This window comes from Mustelus asterias, chromosome 1, assembly GCF_964213995.1.
Source record: "Mustelus asterias chromosome 1, sMusAst1.hap1.1, whole genome shotgun sequence".
Lineage (NCBI taxonomy): Eukaryota > Metazoa > Chordata > Chondrichthyes > Carcharhiniformes > Triakidae > Mustelus > Mustelus asterias.
The window spans coordinates 151,683,681-151,705,775 of NC_135801.1; the positions used below are offsets into that span (position 1 = coordinate 151,683,681).

The following is a 22,095-nucleotide window of genomic DNA, read 5'->3' on the forward strand; positions in this document are numbered from 1 at the left end:
TTGCATGCTGCCTACATCCATTGCAATGGGTGGGGATGAATTGCAAATCATGAACACCACAACAAAAGGAATTAGCACAAACCAACCTCTTGCATGTTAAATCATTCAATTGAAAATTGAAGTAAATTTTACGTCACTCAATCCAAAATTAACTAGTAAAACAATGGCATTGAAGCACAGTGTGAAAAAATAACATCTGATATATGATGCAATCAATTTTTTGACTGAACCCATTATTGGTATTAGCTTTGCCAACCTATCATTTGGAGCAATAACCTTTTTCAGCTCCAAAAGATAATAACATTTGGAGTTTAATAGAATATATGGGAAAATATACAGACATTGAAAAAAAGCACCAGAGGAACTAGAGATTTATGAGTTTTGAATTGTGAAGTCATGGGAGCTTTCTAATGTCACTTGATAAAAAACAATTGTTTGGTAATATGTAACATGAAACATTTAAAAATATGATCAGATGGAATCTGGAAAGAATCCGATATCAGGAGAAAAAAAACAGAGGGATGAATTTTCACCAGTTCAGGTGAGTTGGGTTGGGTGAGATGTTAAATTTTTAAAACCACAATGTAATTTAACAGACATAGCCAAGGGGCAGCTTGGTATTTTAAATAATTTGATGAGGCTGGTAACTTTTATTTTAACCTGCTATGCAGGTTTAACCCCAGTTGCCTGGGTTTCCCAAGACAATTTCAGGAAGAGGGTCTGTTCAAGGAGAATGCCTTTATAGTATTACTCACGGGTCAGGAGGATGAGGAGTGCTTTCTCCTGGACACCAAGGTTGCCTTTCCCTCATCAGGTAGATAAAGACCTCCAGGATCAGAAATCCTCCTCACCCCTCTTGGGGTTACATATTGTACCACCTTAGGTTTGGAATCCTCCAACACTCTAAAATAGCAGCTGCATATCCCTAATTGCTCATGTGGCATGTTTGGAGTCTTCACCACCAAACTAGATGCCAAACTTGTTAATCAGGCTGTCCTCCATGCAGGAAACATGTCAATGAGAAAATGCTCATACTGTGCGAAACTAAATTAATGACTGTGGATGACTGGGCCCCTGACCATTTCCCGGACTTCTGTTCTTATCTCTTCCCTCCCTTCTAGAGCCTTATTCCCCTATCTTCTATGTAACCTGCCTTCTCATTCAATAGGTCCTGAGGCAACGACCAAAAACATCCTTACCTCCTCTATATTTTTGGAAGAAGTTTCATTGAATTAATCATAGAATCATAGAATCCCTACAGTGTAGAAGGAGGCCTTTTGAACATTAAGTCTGTGCTGACTCTCCAAAAGAGCAGCTTACCCAGCACCCCCACGCCCCCACAGTATTTCTGTAACTCCACGTATTTACTCTGCTAATCCATCTAAGCGATACATCTTGGGGTAATTTAGCATGGCCAATCCACCACGTTTGGACTGAGGGAGGAAACCGGAGAACCTGGAGGAAATCCACGCAGACACCGGGAGAACTTGCTAACTCCACACATTGACCTGAAACTTGAACTTTGTTCCTCACACAGAGATGCTGTCTGATCTGCTCAGTATTGCAAAATTTTCTGTTTTTTATTGCATGTTTAACCTGTTGCAGGAAGAATGTTTATGTTAAATATCTGATATATTGTTAGCTGTGAAGTTACTGAGAAACCCATCATGAACTTGATACATGTTTAATTATTGTGGAGTCACGGTCTGTGGTCCTCAAAATGGAATCTGACCAATACTTCATTCAATTAAAGGACAACCTCCTTCTCTGCAATCCAGCCTGCTTGAAATGAAAATTATATTCAGCTAGTATTCTTGATTGAATTTTGTATCAGAATGATTGTGAACTTGGACTTGCAAAATTCTTAGCTACTCTACATTTCCTAATTTCTTGCAATTTAGAAAAGACTCTTATTTATTTTCAGATTTGGCCTCACACCTTCCCATATTAAACTTCAGCTGCTATAGATTCCCCTGATCACTTCATCAGTCGGTGTCCTTTACAACATTCTGCTCCCATCTGCACTACTTAGTGCTAAGATACAGTACCCAAAACTGAACACAATACGTGATCAAGGTTCCATTCGGCTGGGGAATAATCTAATTTTCTTTATAATCCCATCCCCTTGACATAAAGGTCATATTCAATTAGTCTTTTTGATTGAGTTTTTATTGTGTTTCCAGCTTGCCAGCCCACTTATTTTTTCCTGGCACATTCCAATTCAATTAACTCAAGTAGATAAGTGACTAGATGGAGCAATCCTTTGTAGAAAATGACTGTGTGTCGGGGGAGACCTATAGGATCCTGGAAGGAACAATTTATTTTATATGGAATAACAAAGAGGGAATTACCATAACAAAAACTGTGATGTTCCTGTGCTCTTGATTGAAATAGAAAAGTAAAAATACAAAAAAGTTCGAATAAACAAAACAAATGAAAATGAAGCAACAAAGAAAATGAAAGATTATGGTTGCTCTCTCTGTACATCTATTTCTCCATTTTCCCCCAAAGTAAGCAGTTCTCAGATACTTGTTCGCATGATTCCTACTATTTTTAAATCACATTCAGTGGTAAAATCTTGAGACTTCTCTTAAAAAAATTGAGTGTATTCCAATTCTCCTTATCTATAAATGTCTTTACAGATTCAGTATATGCAGTCCTTTTTCACCGATGAAATAGAATTTTCAATATACAATGCATTAATTTGTATATAACCCTTTATGGGAAATAAACCATTATTCAGGGGCAAATAAGCATAACATAATCAGAAAATAAATACAGTTCACTGAGCCCAGACAAAATAGGTCAGTTCAGATAAAAAGTTCAGAATCATGCAATTAAATTGATGGGCTGAAAACAGAGTAAAAAGGCTTGAAAAATATGGAACAACGAATGACTGGATAATTATGAGCTTATCCTGTATTTTGTCATTTGTAATAACTTCAGACTCCTGAAGTTCCTGAAAGCTATCAAAATATAGACAAAACAAGTAGATAGCTGGTGATGTCACAGCGTATATATAAATTGTTTGATCTGCTATTGATGGAAAACAATTGAAAAACCACAAACATTCCTGAAAATACAGTTTAATTCATTCAAGAATTCACAGGGTAGAGTTTCCACTTTTAAGTGGGGGAGAGATTGGTGGAGCGCCTAGAAGAAAATCGGGCAAGACAAGGTAAACCTCCCTCTGTACTCTCTCCAAAGCCTCCACGTCCTTCTGGTAGTGTGGGCGACCAGAACTGGACGCAGTATTCCAAATGCGGCCGAACCAACGTTCTATACATCTGCAACATCAGACCCCAACTTTTATACTCTATGCCCCGTCCTATAAATACACAGACACGGGGGAACACGCAAACTCCACACCGACAGTGACCCAAGCCAGGAATCGAACCAGGGTCCCTGGCACTGTGAGTGCTAACCACTGTGCCACCATGCTGCCCACAAAGGAGTCTCCTGCAACAAAGCTACCTGGTTGTCAAACCATTAAGTTAAATGGATTGAAATTTTGTACTTATGTTCTATGCCTCAGCTAATAAAGGAAAGTATCTTGCATGCCTTTTTAACCTCCTTATTTACCTGTCCTGCTACATTCGGGGATCAGTGGATTTGCGCTCCAATGACCTTACATTTCTCCACACTTTTCAATTATGTATTCTTATGCTTTGTTTGCACCCACCCCCCATTATTACCTCACACTTCCTTGGATTGAATTCCATTTGTCACTTTTCTGGCCAGCTAGCTAGTCTATTGCTATCTTCATACAATCTGCAGCCATCATCTTCACTAGCAATCACATTATTATGTTTGTATCATCTATAAACTACTTAAATATGCCCCTCCCTTAAAGTAAAGTTTATTTATTAGTCACAAGTAGTCTTACATTAACAAAATCTTTTTAAAAATCTACACTTAAAAAAATCTACACCGTGGGGTAATGCTGCAACTGTACAGGACCTTGGTGAGACCACATTTGGAGTATTGTGTGCAGTTCTGGTCACCTCACTATAAGAAGGATGTGGAAGCATTGGAGAGAGTGCAGAGGAGATTTACCAGGATGCTACCTGGTTTGGAGGGTAGGTCTTATGAGGAAAGGTTGAGGGAGCTAGGGCTTTTCTCTTTAGAGTGGAGGAGGATGAGAGGCGACTTAATAGAGGTTTATAACATGATGAGGGGGATAGATAGAGTGGACGTTCAGAGACTATTTCCTCGGGTGGATGTAGCTGTTACTAGGGGGCATAGGAACTTTCAAGCGGTTATTGGATAGCAGGAGAACAGCCTTGTGGTCTGATTTGCCAAAGCATGGGTGGGCGATAGAGCGGTAGGCATGTTTGATATTTGTGTAGCAGCGGTCTAGGACGTTTGGGCCTCTGATGGAACAGGAGACTTGTTGGTGGTAACTTGGCAGTATGCTCTTGAGCTTGGCCTGATGTTACTCAATCTATTCCTTTCAGCTCTTTTAAATAGTGGTAGAACGTTTGCAATCCTGTAGATCTCTGCCACCATGCCTATAACTGGAGAGGACTGGAAAATGGTAATCAGATCCTCTGCTATTTCCTGCTTTGCATCTTTTGGGACACATTTCATTTAGGCTTAATGATTTTGCTACTTTGAAAGAAACTGAACAACTTGATACTTCCTCGCTCACTATGTCTAACCTATTCACTATTTCAAACTGCCTCTTTAAACTATATTGTTTGCATCATCATTCTTTTTTGTGAAGTCAGATGTAAGGTTTTCAACCAAGACCACACAACTCATTTGACAAAGACCGTCTCTCATTTTCATCAAAATAAGGGCTTTATTGGGTCTTGTGCACATCTTAAGAGACAGTTCTGGTTTGTGCTGTTCTGCATTGTGCATATTCAGCACCCTGCATGTCAGCTAGCCCCTAATGCTCTGAGTGTAAAAGTGTGCCCTACTAGCCCCTACGCTCTTCACTTTTATCAAAAGAATATTCAAATAACTTTCAAAGATATATATAAACATACAAATGGTGGAACTGGAGTAGGCCCTTTGTCCCCTCAGGCCTGCTCTACTATTCAATAAGATCATGGCTGATTTAATTGTGGTTTCAACTCCACATTCAGCCTATCCTTGATAACCTTTGATTCCTTTGTTAGTAAAAAATCTATCTACCACTGCCTTAAAAATATTAATTGACCCTGCCTCCATCATTCTCTGGGGAAGAGAGTTCCAAAAATTGACGACCCTCTGAGGGAAATAATTTGTTCTCATCGCCATCTTAAATGGAAGACCTCACATTTTTAATCTATACCCCCTAGTGCTAGTCTCTCCCAAAGGAAAACATCCTTTCAGCATCCACCTTTGTCAAGTCCCTTCAGGATCTCACATGTTCAATAACATCACTGCTGAATCTTCTGAACTCCAATGGATACAGGTCCAGCCTGTCCAACCTTTCCTCATAAGATTTCCCCCTCCCACCCCTCCATCCCACCCCCTGACATTTTCCTTTATCCTTCCCCTCCAACCCTGACTCCATTCCAGGTGTCAGTCGGGTGAACCTTCTTTGAACTGCTTCTAATGCATTTACATCCTTTCTTAAATAAGAGGAACAAAACTGTACAGAGTACTTTAAATGTGGTCTCATCAATGCCCTGTACAATAACAGATTTAATATTTTATTTATTTAAAATAGTGGTACTCTATTGCACATTTAATTGGACTTTTAAGGAACTATCTTACCTTAGGTTGTTTTCGGAGGTTTGGAGAGAGTTTCAAGATTGTCACACCACCGCGCTCATCTCCTACCATTATAATAGGGTAGGTTGGATTGAACTCAATATGTGTGAGTTTATTTCTCTTCTTATTCACAATAGTTTGCTCGCAGATTGGTTCATATTTGTTCACATTCAAGTCAAACACATGAATCTATTAAGTAGAAAAGAAGTTGAAAAATTAATGTAGGACAAAACACAGAACCCATTTCTCAATAAAATGAATACTCAATGGAAGTAGTCGACAGATTTGGTTTTTGGCTAAAGAATACTGTATGAATTGTGATGATGGAAACAGCAGTTGGCAGAATAAAATAAAATTGTCCATAGATTTATTTACTTGTTTGGGTGCTAATGAGGCTGTGGGGCTCATGACATATTTAAGGAGAAAAAGATTAGAGAAGATCTTGCTTGACCTCTGTGATGAGGAATTTGCTGGAATCAATCATTAAGGAGGAGATGAATGAGCATTTGGAAAGAAAAGCTCAATCTACCATTGTCAGCATGGTTTTATGAAGGGAAAGTAATGCTTGATAACCTTGCTTGAGTTCTTTGAGGACATAACCAGCAAGGTGAATAGTGGGGAACCTGTGGATGTGGTATATCTAGATTTCCAGAAGGCGTTTGACAAGGTGCCGCATAAGAGACTGATTCAGAAGGTGAGATCGCAGGGGATTGGGGGTAGAGTACTGGATTGGATTGAGGATTGGCTGACTGACAGAAAACAGAAGGTTGGGATAAATGGGTCCTTCTCTGGCTGGCGAAATATAACTAGCGGGGTGCCGCACGGGTCAGTCCTTGGACCTCAACTGTTTACAATCTATATAAATTATCTGCAAGCAGGGACAGAGTGTAACTTGGCAAAATTTGTGGATGATACTAAAATAGGTGGGAAAGCAGGCAGTGAAAAGGATATAAAGATTTCACAGATGGATATAGATCGGCTACGAGAATGGCCAAAATTTGGCAGATGGAGTTTAATGTGGATAAGTATGAGGTTGTCCATTCAGGCAGAAAAAATAGAAAGGCAAGTTATTATTTAAATGGAAAAGTAAAGTTAAAGTTAATTTATTAGTCATAAGTAAGGTTTACATTAACACTGCAATGAAGTTACTGTGAAGTTCCCCGAGTCATCTCAGTCCGTCGCCTGTTCGGGTCAATGCACCTAACCAGCACATCTTCCAGAATGTGGGAGGCAACCGGAGCACCCGGAGGAAACCCACGCAGACACCGGGAGAATGTGCAAACTCCACACAGAAAGTGACCCAAGCCGGGAATCGAACCCAGGTCCCTGGCGCTGTGAAGCAGCAGTGCTAACCACTGTGCTACCATGCCGCAGATTCAAACAGATTCAAGCAGATTCAAAATGTGCCCGGGCAGAGGGATCCAGGTGTCAATGTTTATGAATCGCAGAAAGTCAATATGAAGGTGCAGCATAAAAAAGGAAAATGGGATGTCGCCATTTATTGCAAAGGGACTGGAGTATAAAAGTAGAGAAGTGCTGTTGCAATTGTATAGAGTGTTGGTGAGACCACATCTGGAGTACTGTGTCCAGTTTTGGTCTCCATTTATGAGGAAGAATGTGGTGCCACTGGAGGCAATTCAGAGGAGGTTTACCAAATCGATGCTGGGGATGAAAGGGTTGACGTATGAGAAGATATGAAACAGTTTGGACTTACACTCGCTGGAGTTTAGAAGGATAAGAGGGGATCTGATCAAAGTATATAAAATTTTAAAAGGGATTGATAAAGTAACTGTCGACCAAATGTTTCCTCTTATGGGGCAATCTTAAACAAGAGGTCACAGGTATAGACTTGCGAGGCGGTAGATTTAAAACTGAGATGAGGAGGCACTACTTCTCGCAGAGGGTGGTGAATTTGTCGAACTCGCTGCCCCATAGCGCAGTGGATTCTGAATCGTTGAATGGTTTAAAGAAGGAGATAGATACATTTCTAATTTTAAAAAAAGGGATAAGGGGATATGGGGAACAGGTGGGGAGGTGGATTTGAGACCAGGGAGAGATTAGCCATGATCTGATTGAATGGCGGAGCAGGCTCGAATGGCTGAATTTGCCTACTTCTGCTCCTAATTCCTATGTTCCTATCTACGTTAAGTAGAGTTAACTGAATAAAAATAGAATAGATCGAGAAGGGGAAGAAGAATAATAATGCCTTGAACTTGGCAGTTCCCAGTGTTTATGGCTGTGCTTTGATTTCAATGCCTTGCTTTCAGTGCCAGGCTCTTCCAGAGGGTGGGCATATGCCAGGAAAGACCATAAAATGGCATGAACCAGGCAATTTGCTGGCACTGATTCCTCATCAGAGTATATATCTCTTCTTGGGAAGAGGCCAGATTATTACCTTCATTCTATAGAGTGATTTTGAGGATTAGCATTCATATATAATTAATGAGATTTTTGTTCAGATGAATAAGGTTAAAATCTGCTTTGAATTTCAAATAAACAACAGAAGATAATAACTGCATCAGCTCTTATGTATACCACCGTTAAACTGCCAAAGGATGTATAATATATTCTGAAAATACTGACCACCAGGAAACGCACCATAAAGAAAACACCATGAAGAAATCTATGCCCAAAACAATGGATTATGCCTACCATGACACAAGGAGCTGTTAAGAAGAATGGAAGTATTTGGAACTAGAAGCAAATTGGTTAGAAAACAATAGGGGCTAAATTGGATGGCCAGTGAAAATGTGTGCAGGGATCAGACACTAAGGAAATGTACAAGGGTGATTACTTGAATTGCGTATACAACATGGCATGATCTTATTTTGTGGTGGCATTTGTTTTTGCATTATGGCTAGCAGGACAATACATTGGTTAATGACAGGGGGAAGGTAAAGAGTGTGGGGCTGTTGTTGAATGGGGAATTGGAGTTGCGGTTATGATATCAGATTCAAATTATTTTTTTCACAGATAGCCAAGCCAGAAATAGGCTATGTAGATCCTTCCTCTTTCTTCTCTTCCTCCTCCTCGTGCTGTTCTTTATCAGCTGCTTATCTGATAGCTGGTGAGAAGGGCTAACCGCACAGAATTGAGATGTTGTACAGCATGCAACAGACCACTGTGAACCCTGAGGCCCGCTTAGCCCTGTACAGAGGGCTTCTCAGAGCCACCTTGACAGAGGAGTTATCGTTTCATCATGCCCACAGTCTGCTTCATTCCTTTTCATGCGGCAGTGGGTTCACATTCAATGCAGGTTGCAAATGTGTGCACAAGTTGCAAACAGAAATCATGAGCCATGTTATCAGCAGATAGCCCTTGTCAACGAGTAGCCACCCTTTAGTTTGTTTTGGTGGCGGAAATGCAGCAGTTACAGTTGACTGTCCCAGAATGCAGGCATCAGAACTGTTACCAGGATACCAGCATTGGCCTGCATTGATGCCTGTGATCACAAACTGGCTGAATGCTAAGGGACTGAAATCTCTTTTAGTATGTGATAAGAGATAGAGTTGACATATGGCACCCAGAAAGTAATATACATGCAGCCAATAGCATCCTGCATGTTGGGAAGCTTACAATCTGAGCAAAAAAATACTCTTGCTTTGCCTGCTTGTTTCTGGCAAGCGAGAATGAAATGCAGTTAATCCTCTTTGAATAGAGAACCTCAGCAACTTCCCTTATTCAACAGTAAGCAACGAACTGTGAGATATTTTTGGTATCTCTAGTGCCTGGAAGGAGGTGAATGCAGAGACGTTTATCCCATAATTATCTTCACAGCCACTAGCAACATGGTCCTTATCTTGCTGTGAGATTGCAATTGTGGCCGCAGAAGTTGGCATATTTTAGTGAGCTCATGTTTATTTAAGTGCAGATGTCTCACACATTGGTCCTGATTTTACTAGCCCAGCCACCTGAGGCTCGTAAGATCGTGCCCAAGGCCAACGGGGAATGCTGTTTTGCGAGCCTCAGCCACCCCGATTTTGGGGCGGCCGTGCCGATAAAATCAGGGCCATTGTTTCTTGCTGAGGTTCAAGGTAGGAGAATTCCTTTCTGAATACGCTGGCGGAAATGTCCTCCTGCCGAGAGCCCTTCTCCACCTTCCGCCTCGCTTTCCCAGCAGCTTGTCCTGTTCTGTGTAACCTATGCTCATTCTCAAATTCATTTTCTATTCGAAGGGGAAGGCCTACTAATACTTAATTCTGGGAACAACCTGTTTATGTAGAAACCTTGGAGTCAGCAGAAAGTATTTCAGCACCTGCTTCACCCATAGATCTTTACAACTGAAAGCAATTATTTAAAGTACCAAATACTCACACAATTATTTCAACAGCCTGAAGAAATTAATGGATATCTGACCTTAAAACAATCAACGATCTTTTTAAGCAAAGGTGGTGCACCTTCATGTTGTTGAATGCATGTTACGCTGTGCAAGGTTGTGAAGGGTTATTAGTTGGAGAATGGAGGTTGAATGGTGATTGTCATCATTATCTGCGTATTCTGCATACTTTCAGTGGACAGGGCATCTGACACGATTCATGGTAGAAGTGTGGGTATGCACAATGGACTACACAATGGTACATATGGCACCTGTAGCACCCAAACAGTGGCTCCGACCAAGTGCAATTTCATGCCAAGTGAGTAGGGTTAATGACTATGCACTCTGTCTGGGGGGAGGCAACTAGTGGTAATCCAAAGGTATCTATTCTGCAATCTTAGCTTTTCAGTACATTTATAAATGTCTCAGAGGAAGGAATAAAGTACAACCAGGTTTGCTGATTACACTAACGCCTGAATTATTGCAAAAAATGGCTCCACGCCGAAGCCAAGATGGCACCAGAGCCCTGATTCTCCCTCAAATCTGGAGGTGCGTATGCGGGCAAGATGTATTTCAGACATCTGAAGTTCATAGAGGCAGCTGCACTATTAAATTCACATTTAAAAGTGCAGCTGCCTTCATTCAGGAGCAATTTTCTCTACTAGGATTTCCAAAACCTGGTAGAGTTTCAATTGGTAAAACTCTTGGGTTTTACCAATTGAAGGAGAAGGCTTAAAATTGCTGTAGTTCTCTGGATAGGTCTGCTACCCTTTTGGAGAGGTCAGGAACTTGTTTGGGATTGTTAAGAATAGAATTTAATGTGCGTAAAAAGTAGATAAAATCTGTAGAACTGTCAAACTGTCAAGTCACTTAAATCCCCTGCTCTTTATATTTTGAAAAAAAAGCCCTTAGTTGAAAAAAACCAGCACTTGCAATTTCAATAGCTGCTTATTGACATATGGCTTGAGGCTTGTCATTATAGAATTAGTGCTGATGCCTGCTTCCAGTATCTATCATTATCACAGTGGGGAGCCAGTAAATTCAGTTTAATCGACAGTGTAAAGGAAGTGACTAATTTAATGAAGAAATAGAGGTGTTAATAAAATTAATAAAGATAAAAATTAAACCATGTTATGCAGCATTTGAATCATTGCCAAGGAGATAATCAACAGACTACACAGAAAGTAAAGGGAACTCATTAAAAAAAACACATCTGCCTTACTGTTAGAAGAAAGCCAAACATGCAGAAGGAGCCAGACAGTAAACAAAATGACCCTCAAGGTTTCACTTAAATATAGCTAAAAAATGACTGATAAGACTGATCAATCAGCCGGTTTTAATGAGTCACAGACACAAGGTCCATCAACAAAGGTCTTCAACAAGGCCTTCAACAAAGCCAACATTCAGGCACACAGAAACAGAAATAGTAAATACTTCAGCCAACTTTAGGATGAAAAGGGTTGAGGTTACCCTTAACAGTTGATACAAAAGACACCCTAAAGAAAACATACTGGATTATGAGCATAAACTTCTAGAAATAAATATTTGTTTGAATACCTAATTGTTAATTAAGGTGGATTGTATGTAAATTTAAAGTATAATAGTCATGTTATAATCATCTTTGATAGACTATAGCTAACATATTATTAAGGGAATACAGTTTTGAATATTTACTTCTCTAAGATTAGTTCCTCTCTGTAAAAGTGTTTTAACTACCATATATTCTATAATATAGTATTCATCACTATAATATAATCTATAATTGATTCTTTTATTAAATATTCATAAGCAAATGTAAATAAGTTGCAACATCATAATTATATCCTAATGAGCTACAAACAGATAACAATATTGGATATTGGTAAACTTAAAAATAATTGTTTCTTCTATAATATACCTCTAGATATATTCTACCCTGAGATAATTCTGCTGGTTTAAAAATTCCTAGGAAGGAGGACATTTCATTGCAGGACCCAGTCTATAGCTGGTAAAGCTGATTATCTTCCTTTTATGATCAGAAATTCCTCTTAGTTGAGGCTTTAAGATTACAATAAATTTGACTGGATAGGTTTACCTTGCAGGGATTGATTTAATTTGATTTGATTTGATTTATGATTATCACATATATTAGTATACAGTGCAAAGTATTGTCACTTGCACGCTCTACAGACAAAGAGTTTTGTGAAGGGGAGGTGGTGTCTAAATAAATTGATCGAGTTTTTTGAGAAAGTGACGAAGATGATTGATGAGGGTAGGGCAGTGGATATTGTCTACATGGACTTCAGTAAGACCTTTGACAAGGTCCCTCATGGCAGACTGGTGCAGAAGGTGAAGTCGCATGGGATCAGAGGTGAGCTGGCAAGGTGGATACAAAACTGGCTTGGTCAAAGAAGACAGAGGGTAGCAGTGGAAGGGTGCATTTCTGAAAATGGAGGGCTGTAACAAGTGGCGTTCCTCAGGGATCAGTGCTGGGACCTTTGCTGTTTGTAATATATGTAAATGATTTGGAGGAAAATGTAACTGGTTTGATTAATATGTTTGCAGATGACACAAAGGTTGGTGGATTTGCGGATAGCGATGAGGACCATCAGAGGATACAGCAGGATATAGATCAGTTGGAGACTTGGGCGGAGAGATGGCAGATGGAGTTTAATCCGGACAAATGTGAGGTAATGCATTTTGGAAGGTCTAATACAGATAGGAAATATACAGTAAATGGCAGAACCCTTAAGAGTATTGATAGGCAGAGGGATCTGGTTGGGGTATTGAGTTTAAAAATTGGCAAGTCATATTGCAGCTTTATAGAACCTTAGTTAGGCTGCACTTGGAATATAGTGTTCAGTTCTGGTCGCCACACTACCAGAAGGATGTGGAGGCTTTGGAGAGGGTACAGAAAAGATTTGCCAGGATGTTGCCTGGTATGGAGGGCATTAGCTATGAGGAAAGATTGGAGAAACTTGATGTGTTCTCACTGGAAGGACGGAAGTTGAGGGGCGACCTGATAGAAGTCTACAAGGTTATGAGGGGCATGGACAGAGTGGATAGTCAGAAACTTTTTCCCAGGGTTGAAGAGTCAATTACGAGGGGGCATAGGTTTAAGTTGCGAGGGGCAAGATTTAAAGGAGATGTATGAGGCAAATGTTTTATCTAGATGGTGGTGGGTACCTGGAACTCGCTGCCGGGGGAGGTAGTGGAAGCAGATACGATAGTGATATTTAAGGGGTGTCTGGACAAATACATGAATAGGATGGGAATAGAGGATACGATCCCCGGAAAGGTAGGGGTTTAATTCAGCCGGGCAGCATGGTTGGTGCAGGCTTGGAGGGCCGAAGGGCCTGTTCCTGTGCTGTAATTTTCTTTGTTCTTTGTTCATTGTTCATACTGTACGTAGAGAAGGAAAGGAAAGGGTACAGAATGTTGTGTTTCAGTCATAGCTGGTAAAGTTAATAGAACCATTAATGACAGTTCCAAGTGTTTAAAAAATGATTAACATTTTGACATGAGGCCATGAATACAAATATTTGTTTTTCTAAGGGATTAAGCATTTGAAGGGTTTTAAATATAATGGATAGGTTTTATCAATTAGTGTTTGTTTTTAATATAGTGAAGTCTATAATCAATACTTAGAACTAATCTATTTTTGAGATCTTCCCATGGTGTTTATTGGATGATTTGGTATGGAAGGTGTAAGAGCAAAGGATAGTGATTGGGCGGCATAGGTTGGCATGAGCTTACAGGATGAATGCAGGATGTTTCCCCTGGCTGGTCTTCGAGAACAAGGGGATACAATCTCAGAATAAAAGGTAGGCCATTTAGGACTGAGATGAGGAGGAATTCCTTCACTCAGATGGTGGTGAATCTTTTCCACTTCTCTACTTGATTGGGGTGTGGAGGCTCAGTCATAGAGTATATTCGAGATCTATTGACTTCTAATTATTACAAATATTAAGGAATATGTGTGAAAATTGACATTGAAGATCAGCCTTGATCGTGCTGAATGGCGGAGCAGGCTTGAGGGGCCTAATCCTATTTCGTATGCTCCCATGTTCCTTAAAATCCCTGAGCAGCTGTGTTCCAGCTGCTTTATGATATAATTAACAAATTTACTGTTTCTAGCAAGATGTGGCCAAGGTACTAGTGTATATTGATGATCTGGTTTTAATATAAATTCAATAAGGCAACAGCAATGGGATGGACTTAGCCTTTATGAGCACATCTGCTAAAGACATGTCTCTTGTTTTGCTTTCCTCAATAAAAGTATTGCAACATACTCTTATTTCTTTGTTATAATGATCAGTACTAATATTTTCCCCAAATCATAATGTGGATTCTGAACACAATCCTGGGCCTCCTACTTAAAAACATGATTATTCAATAAATGCATGGGCAAGACTAATATCTCTCAAATACCTCAAGTACTTTCTTGTGCAACAACATAATGCTAATTATTTTCATAATGAGCATCATCAGTGAACATTGCAGGTTATTTAAATGTGGAGGCAAAGCATCTAAGTAAATCATGAATGTGTGCGACATTCAGGCAGGCAGTTCCTGCACAGGTTATTGAATCGCAATCAGGAGTTTATACTTGGTATTCGCTTCTCATCCCCTGGGGTCTGCAGCCAATTGCAGCAACATTCCCATTGTCCCAACTTCGATCATATAGAAGATAGAACATTACAACACAGTACAGGCCCTTCGGCCCTTGATGTTGCACCGACCAGTGGAACCAATCTAAAGCCCCTCTAATCTACACTATTCCAATATCATCCATATGTTTATCCAATAACCATTTGAATGCTCTTAATGTTGACGAGTCCACTACTGCTGCAGGCAGGGCATTCCACGCCCTTACTACTCTCTGAGTAAAGAACCTACCTCTAACATCTGTCCTATATCTCTCACCCCTCAATTTAAAGCTATGTCTCCTCGTGCTAGCCATCACCATCCGAGGAAATAGGCTCTCACTATCCACCCTATCTAATCCTCTGATCATCTTGTATGCCTCTATTAAGTCACCTCTTCACCTTCTTCTCTCTAACGAAAAAACCTCAAGCCCCTCAGCCTTTCCTCATACGATTTTCCCGCCATACCCCAGGCAACATCCTGGTAAATCTCCTCTGCACCCTTTCCAACACTTCCACATCTTTCCTATAATACAGCGACCAGAACTGTATGCAACACTCTAAATGCGGCCGCACCAGAGTTTTGTACAGTTGCAGCTTGACCTCCTGGCTCCGAAACTCAATCCCTCTACCAATAAAAGCTAACACTCCGTACGCCTTCTTAACAACCCTATCAACCTGGGTGCCAACTTTCAGGGATCTATGCACATGGACACCCAGATCCCTCTGTTCATCCACACTACCAAGTATCTTACCATTAGCCCAGTACTCTGTATTCCTGTTACTCCTTCCAAAGCGAATCACCTCACACTTTTCCGCATTAAACTCCATTTGTCACCTCTCAGCCCAGCTCTGCATTTATCTATGTCCCTCTGTAACCTGCCACTTCCCTCCGCACTGTCTACAACTCCACCGACTTTAGTGTCATCTGTAAATTTACTAATCCATCCATCCACGCCCTCATCCAGGTCATTAATAAAAATGACAAACAGCAGTGGCCCCAAAACAGATCCTTGCGGTACACCACTAGTAACTGAACTCCAGGATGAATATTTCCCATCAACCACCACCCTCTGTTTTCTTACAGCTAGCCAATTCCTGATCCAAACCACTAAATCACCCTCAATCCCATGTGTCCGTATTTTCTGCAAAAGCTTACCATGGGGAACCTTATCAAATGCTTTGCTGAAATCCATTCACACCACATCAACCATTTTACCCTCATCCACCTCTTTGGTCACCTTCTCAAAGAACTCAATAAGGCTTGTGAGGCACGACCTACCCTTCACAAAACCGTGCTGACTATCCCTAATCAAATTATTCCTTTCTCGGTGATTATAAATCCTATCTCTTATAATCCTTTCCAATACTTTGCCCACAACAGAAGTAAGGCTCACCGGTCTATAATTACCAGGGTTGTCCCTTCTCCCCTTCTTGAACAAGGGGACAACATTTGCTATCCTCCAGTCTTCTGGCACTGTTCCTGTAGACAATGACGACACAAAGATCAAAGCCAAAGGCTCTGCAATCTCCTCTCTAGCCTCCCAGAGAATACTAGGATAAATCCCATCCGGCCCAGGGGACTTATCTATTTTTACCCTTTCCAGAATTGCTAACACCTCCTCCTTATGAACATCAATCCCATCCAGTCCAACAGCCTGCATCTCAGTACTCCCCTCGACAACACTGTCCCTCTCCAGTGTGAATACCGACGGAAAATATTCATTTAGTGCCTCTCCTATCTCTTCAGACTCCACGCACAACTTCCCACTACTGTCCTTGACCTGCCCTAATCTTACCTAGTCATTCTTTTACTCCTGACATACCTATAGAAAGCTTTAGGGTTTTCCTTGATCCTACCTGCCAAGACTTCTCATGTCCCCTCCTGGCTCTTCTTAACTCTTTCTTTAGGTCCTTCCTGGCTAACTTGTAACTCTCAAGTGCCTCTGGCTCAGCATAAACCAGGGTTTGAACCTGTGACCTTCATATGCTGCATGACTTTGGTGTTCAGTAGATAAATTTACTGAATCATTAGGGAGCATTCAAACTGTTAGATTTGCATGAATACGAGTGGCCATTAACTAGATTGATATTATATGTAGAAGTGGAGCTTTTATTCCATCTTGGCCATCACTTTGACAAATGCACCAATTAGTAATAGGTTGCAAATCAAGACACCAATTAAGTGTTCTCTCTCTCTCCTTGACTCTGAGCCCCTTTTTGAATATTATGATTGATCCTATCTCTTGTGCTTTTTAACAACCTTATTGGCTAAGGTTGCCCCTGCGGTGTTCTCTCCACAGATCCTGTCTGACTGGTAAGAGTATGGTAGAGTTTTTGTTATTTTTATTTTTAACATAATTGATATGTAAGAAACACACTTTAAATGCAGAGCATGTATATCACACTAAAATTACAATGTATAAAATGGTTATTCATTCTATTTGTTCCTTTAAGGAAAATAAAATTAACTTGATCAAAGCACATCGCCAAACTGAGTACATCAGCGCTCATCTTTTTAAAATGCATCATTTGTCCTTCCTCATGACAATATGGTAATATTAATTAATTCATCAATGCCTTTTTGTACATAAGGCTCTTGAACAATAACAATTTCCAGTCCTTCTCAAAAAATTAACTGGCATAATTTACATAAGTTTTGGGAAGTAATCCACAATTAGTAGAATATATACCTCTGCATGCAGAAAGCCACTGTAAATTATAACAGTTTTATTTAATACTAAATTAGATGTAATTATTGGACTGCAGAAATGTTTTATGAATCTGATGTGTCAGTTATCATTTCTTATGTATATTTGGTATTATAAGATAACATTGTCAACTCAGTGTGTATTAACAATTGACCTAATCCAGAAAAAAAATTTATATAGCACTTTTCACAACCTCAGGTTGCTGCAAAGCACTTTATGACCAGTGAAGTATTTCTGGAGGTAAAGTTTCCAATCTGAAGGCCAAACTCATGCTTTCCTACTGTGGTTAACTTTCACAAGGATTGCCTTTTTAATTATGTATTTGAGCTCCAGGCTGGATTGTGCACGCCAACTGAAGCTCTCTGTCAATAGGGACAGAAAATAGTATTCAGCTGCAATTCACACTGCCCTAGCCAGTTGGCTGCTCTGTTGATGGCTTTGGGCCACCACTGGCGTAGAAATTCCTTGAATCTCCACAAAATCTGTTGCTGGCTATGAAACAAGTCTTTGTAAGAGATTAAAGTGACAGGACCTCTGATCAAACTGTTTGCTCCTCCCATGTGTGACTTGCAACTGCTGCTCCATTTTCCCACCTTGTTGGCTGCTTGCTGGCTTGGTTATTATTGATGATTAATTTATGGCACAGAAAGGTGCCAATCAGCCCATTAAGTCCATGCTAGCTCCCTATAGAGCAATCCAATCAGTCCATTCTGCTGTTTGATTCTGGTAGCCCTGCAAAGTTATTTCTTTAAAGTGCTCATTCAATTTCCTTTTAAAGTCAATGATTACTTCCATTTCCACCACCCTTGTGGGCAGTGAGCTCCAGGTCATTATCACTTGTTCCATTAAAAAAATCTTCCACATGGGTTCCCCAGCATCTTTTGTCCAAAATCTTAAATCTGCGTCCTCTCATCCTTGTACCATTAGCAAATAAGAAGAGTTTTTCCTTGTCTACTTGGTCTAAGCCTGTCAAAATCTTGTACACCTCTATCTAATTTCCCATCAAAAGTCTCCTTTGCTCTAAGGAAAGCAATCTCAACCTTTCCAATCTAACTTGTAACTAAAAGCCCTAATTCCTGGAACTATTTTGGTTATTCTAATCTGCACCCTCTCATATTTTCGCTTTGCAATTTTATTTGCCTCTTCACCTCCCCTCTCATACTATTGTATTTAAGTTGGTTCTCACTTGAAGAATTACCTGAAATGCAGCATATATCCTCCCTTTTATTTCATTAAAGGCCTTGATTTTCACTGAGGTGTGATGACTTGCGAATCCTTTAGAAATGCTCGGTGGATCCTGATTCCCAGGCTGTCTGATTTTTGGGAGTGCTTTTAAAGAGTGCAGGCTGGTTCCTATCAAAAGCTTGTATCCAGCATTCCAGACCTAACCTAATTATATATGTTTCGCTGAGAGTCCAAACAACTATTAGAGTACTAAAACATCTGTACCCCAGGGAAAACATTTTCTGATTGACAGTTCAGGCTCTTTGATCTCTGTAACCAACTTCACAATGTTTGTTTACAAAACATATGTGGTTTCAAGAGTTTGTGGTTTTCATTACTGATATATGAAATGGTCTGGATGATTGACACTTTTACTAGCTTCACTGTGTTCTACCTCAATCCACTTCTTTTCCTCCAACTCTCTATTGTGGAGGGTGAAACATTCTCTCTGTACAAATGCTGCCATTCCCGCTAAGTTCTTCCATCATTTTCTGTTTTTGTTTCAGATTTCCAGCATCCACAGTATTTTGCTTTTATTCTACCTTCTTTCTTGTACTTGGATTCTTATCTGTATCTTCCCTGACCTCTCAAACACTAAACATGCTTGACGCTCTTTTGCTCTTCAGTCTCTAATTCTTTTGTACACTTTCCCTGCAAGCTTCAATTCTGTTGTACTTTCTGACTTGCCTCCCACACCTTACAACTATTTTCTCCTTACTGTCCACTTTAAATCTGCTTTCCTTTCTCCATCCAATTTATCTGTGGTACCTTCTTATATTGGCACTCAGCATTGCAGCCCTCTTTTCATTGTGCATCTAATTATCTCTGACCTTCTAACCCCATTCCATCTAAATCCACTTATCAATCTGTAACTCTTCTTTGCATTTGTTGTATGCCTTGTTGACCAGAACTGGATACTCTATTCAACTTTGATTTCCTCCCTTCTTTAGCCTCACATTCAGACCTTTATCTTTCTCATTCCCCCATTATCTTTCAGTCTCTGTTCTGTTTTTTGCTTTTCATTTCATCTTTGTCTTAGGTGTCTCTTTCCATATCATGTATAGAAGCATCCTGTTCTATAAACCTCAAGAAATTCTTCCATTATAATGGGTTTTGGCTTCTTTTGCACGCAGATTTCAGCAGTGTGATACAGGATTGTAGCAGGGGGTTGGATTATATGCCCCCGCAAACAACCCCCCCTGACACGCACGCACGCGCATGTACACACACACACATACACACATTTTTGCTGGGTGAGGGGCCATGTAAAATGTCATAGGTAGGAGTTCACTGCTCCCCACCCACTTCCAACCTCGAGTCTAAAAGAACCATTCACCACTCATTTATTTTTCCTTCAACAAGCCAACAATGTACCAAAGAAAAGTACCAGTACCAAATTAGAGCCAAACAACGTGCCTTAATGACTATTGTCCAGTGGCTCTGTCATCCATCATTATGAAGTGCTTCGAAAGACTATTCATGGAACAAATCAATTCCAGCCCCCCCCCGGCTGCCTGGATCCACTAAAGTTTGCCTACTGCTGCAACAGATCCACAGCAGATGCCATCTCCCTGGTCTTGCACTCAACCCTGGAACACCTAGATAACAAAGACACCAATGTCAGACTCTTATTCATTGACTACAGCTCAGCCTTCAACACCACTATTCCGATGAAACTCATCTCCAAACTCCATGGCCTGGGCCTCAGCTCCTCTCTCTGCGACTGAATCCTGAACTTCCGAACTCACAGACCATACCTCTTCCATGATCATCCTCAACACCGGTGCCCCACAAGGCTGTGTTCTCAGCCCCCTACTATACTCCTTATATACTTATGACTGTGTGGCCAAATTCCCCTCTAACTCGATTTTCAAGTTTGCTGACGACACCACTGTAGTGGGTCAGATCTCAAACAATGACGAGACAGAGTATAGGGATGAGATAGAGAATCTGGTGTTCTATGTTCTATGGTGAACTGTTCTATGTTCTATGGTGAACTGGTGCGGCGACAATAATCTCTCCCTCAATGTCAACAAGATAAAGGAGATTGTTATCGACTTCAGGAAGCGTAGAGGAGAACATGCCCCTTTCAACATCAATGGGGATGAAGTGGAAAGGGTCGAGGGTTTCAAGTTTTTAGGTGTCCAGATCACCAACAACATGTCCTGGTCCCCCCATGCCGACACTACAGTTGAGAAAACCCATCAACCCCTCTACTTTCTCAGAAGGCTAAGGAAATTTGGCATGTCAGCTACACTCTTCACCAACTTTTACAGATGCACCACAGAAATCATTCTTTCTGGCTGCATCACAGCTTGGTATGACTCCTACTCTGCCCAAGACTGCAAGAAACTACAAAAGGTCGTGAATGTAACCCACTCCATCACGCAAACCAGACTCCCATTCATTGACGTCTACACTTCCTGCTGCCTTGGCAAACAGCTAGCATAATTAAGGACCCGAGTCACCCCGGATATTCTCTCTTCCACCTTCTTCCATTGGGAATAAGATACAAGAGGCTGAGGTCATGTACCAACCGACTCAAGAACAGCTTCTTCCCTGCTGCCGTCAGACATTTGAATGGACCTATCTTGCATTGAATTAATCTTTCTCTACACCCTAACTATGACTGTAACATTACATTCTGTACTCTCTCGTTTCCTTCTCTATGAACGGTATGCTTTGTATAGTGCGCAAGAAACAATACTTTTCACTGTATGCTAATACATGTGACAATAATAAATCAAATCAAATCGAGTAAGCAATTAGGAAGGCAGGTGGCACTTTGGCTAGTATAAAGGGGTTGGAGTGTAGGAATAAACAAGTCTTGCTAGAGTTGTACAGGGTTTTGGTGACACCACCTCTGGAATACTGCATGCAGTTTTGGTCTTTAGATTTAAGAAAATATATAATTACATTAGAAGGTGGTACAGCAAAGGCAACTGAATTAGTCCCTGGGATGGGGCGGTTGTCCTATGAAGAGAGGCTGAGCAAATTGGGTCCATTTTCTCTAGAGTTTAAAAGAATGAGAGACAATTTCATGGAAACCTGAAAGGTTCTGAAAGGTCTTGATATGGTGGATGCTGAGAGATTATTTCTGCTGGTCGAAAGGGCACAGTCTCAGAATAAGGAGTTAATCATTTAGGACAGGGATGAGGGAAAATTACTTCACTCAAAGGGTTGTGAACCTTTGCAATTCTTTGCTTCGAAAGACTGCGACTGCTTCATTGTTAAACACATTTAAGGTTAGGATAAACAGAGTTTTGCTCTCACAGTGAATTGAGGGATTTGGGGATGGACAGGAAATTAAAGTTGAAGCTCAAGATCAACCGTGATTATATTGAACAGAGGATCAAGTTTAATGGTCCATATGCCTACTCCTGTTCCTACTTCTTGTGTTGTTGTGTAAAAGAACCTCCTAGGTGGCCAAGCTTGGGTCTTTAGCTAAAACACTGGTTAAGACCATAGTTAGTGCAATGTACCATCTTGAAGCTTGCACAAGAAATATTCAAAG

General features: G+C 40.5%; 1 protein-coding gene across 1 annotated transcript in view; it reads right to left on the reverse strand.

Annotated features, from left to right (window-relative positions):
• The window catches only part of dnai1.2 (dynein, axonemal, intermediate chain 1, paralog 2), a 208,152-nt gene that overhangs the window by 17,138 nt on the left and 168,919 nt on the right, over positions 1-22,095 (reverse strand). Inside the window, exon 18 of the mRNA XM_078242014.1 lies at positions 5,710-5,895. Coding sequence (XP_078098140.1) covers positions 5,710-5,895 — 186 coding nt within the window. The remainder of the gene's footprint in view (positions 1-5,709; positions 5,896-22,095) is intronic.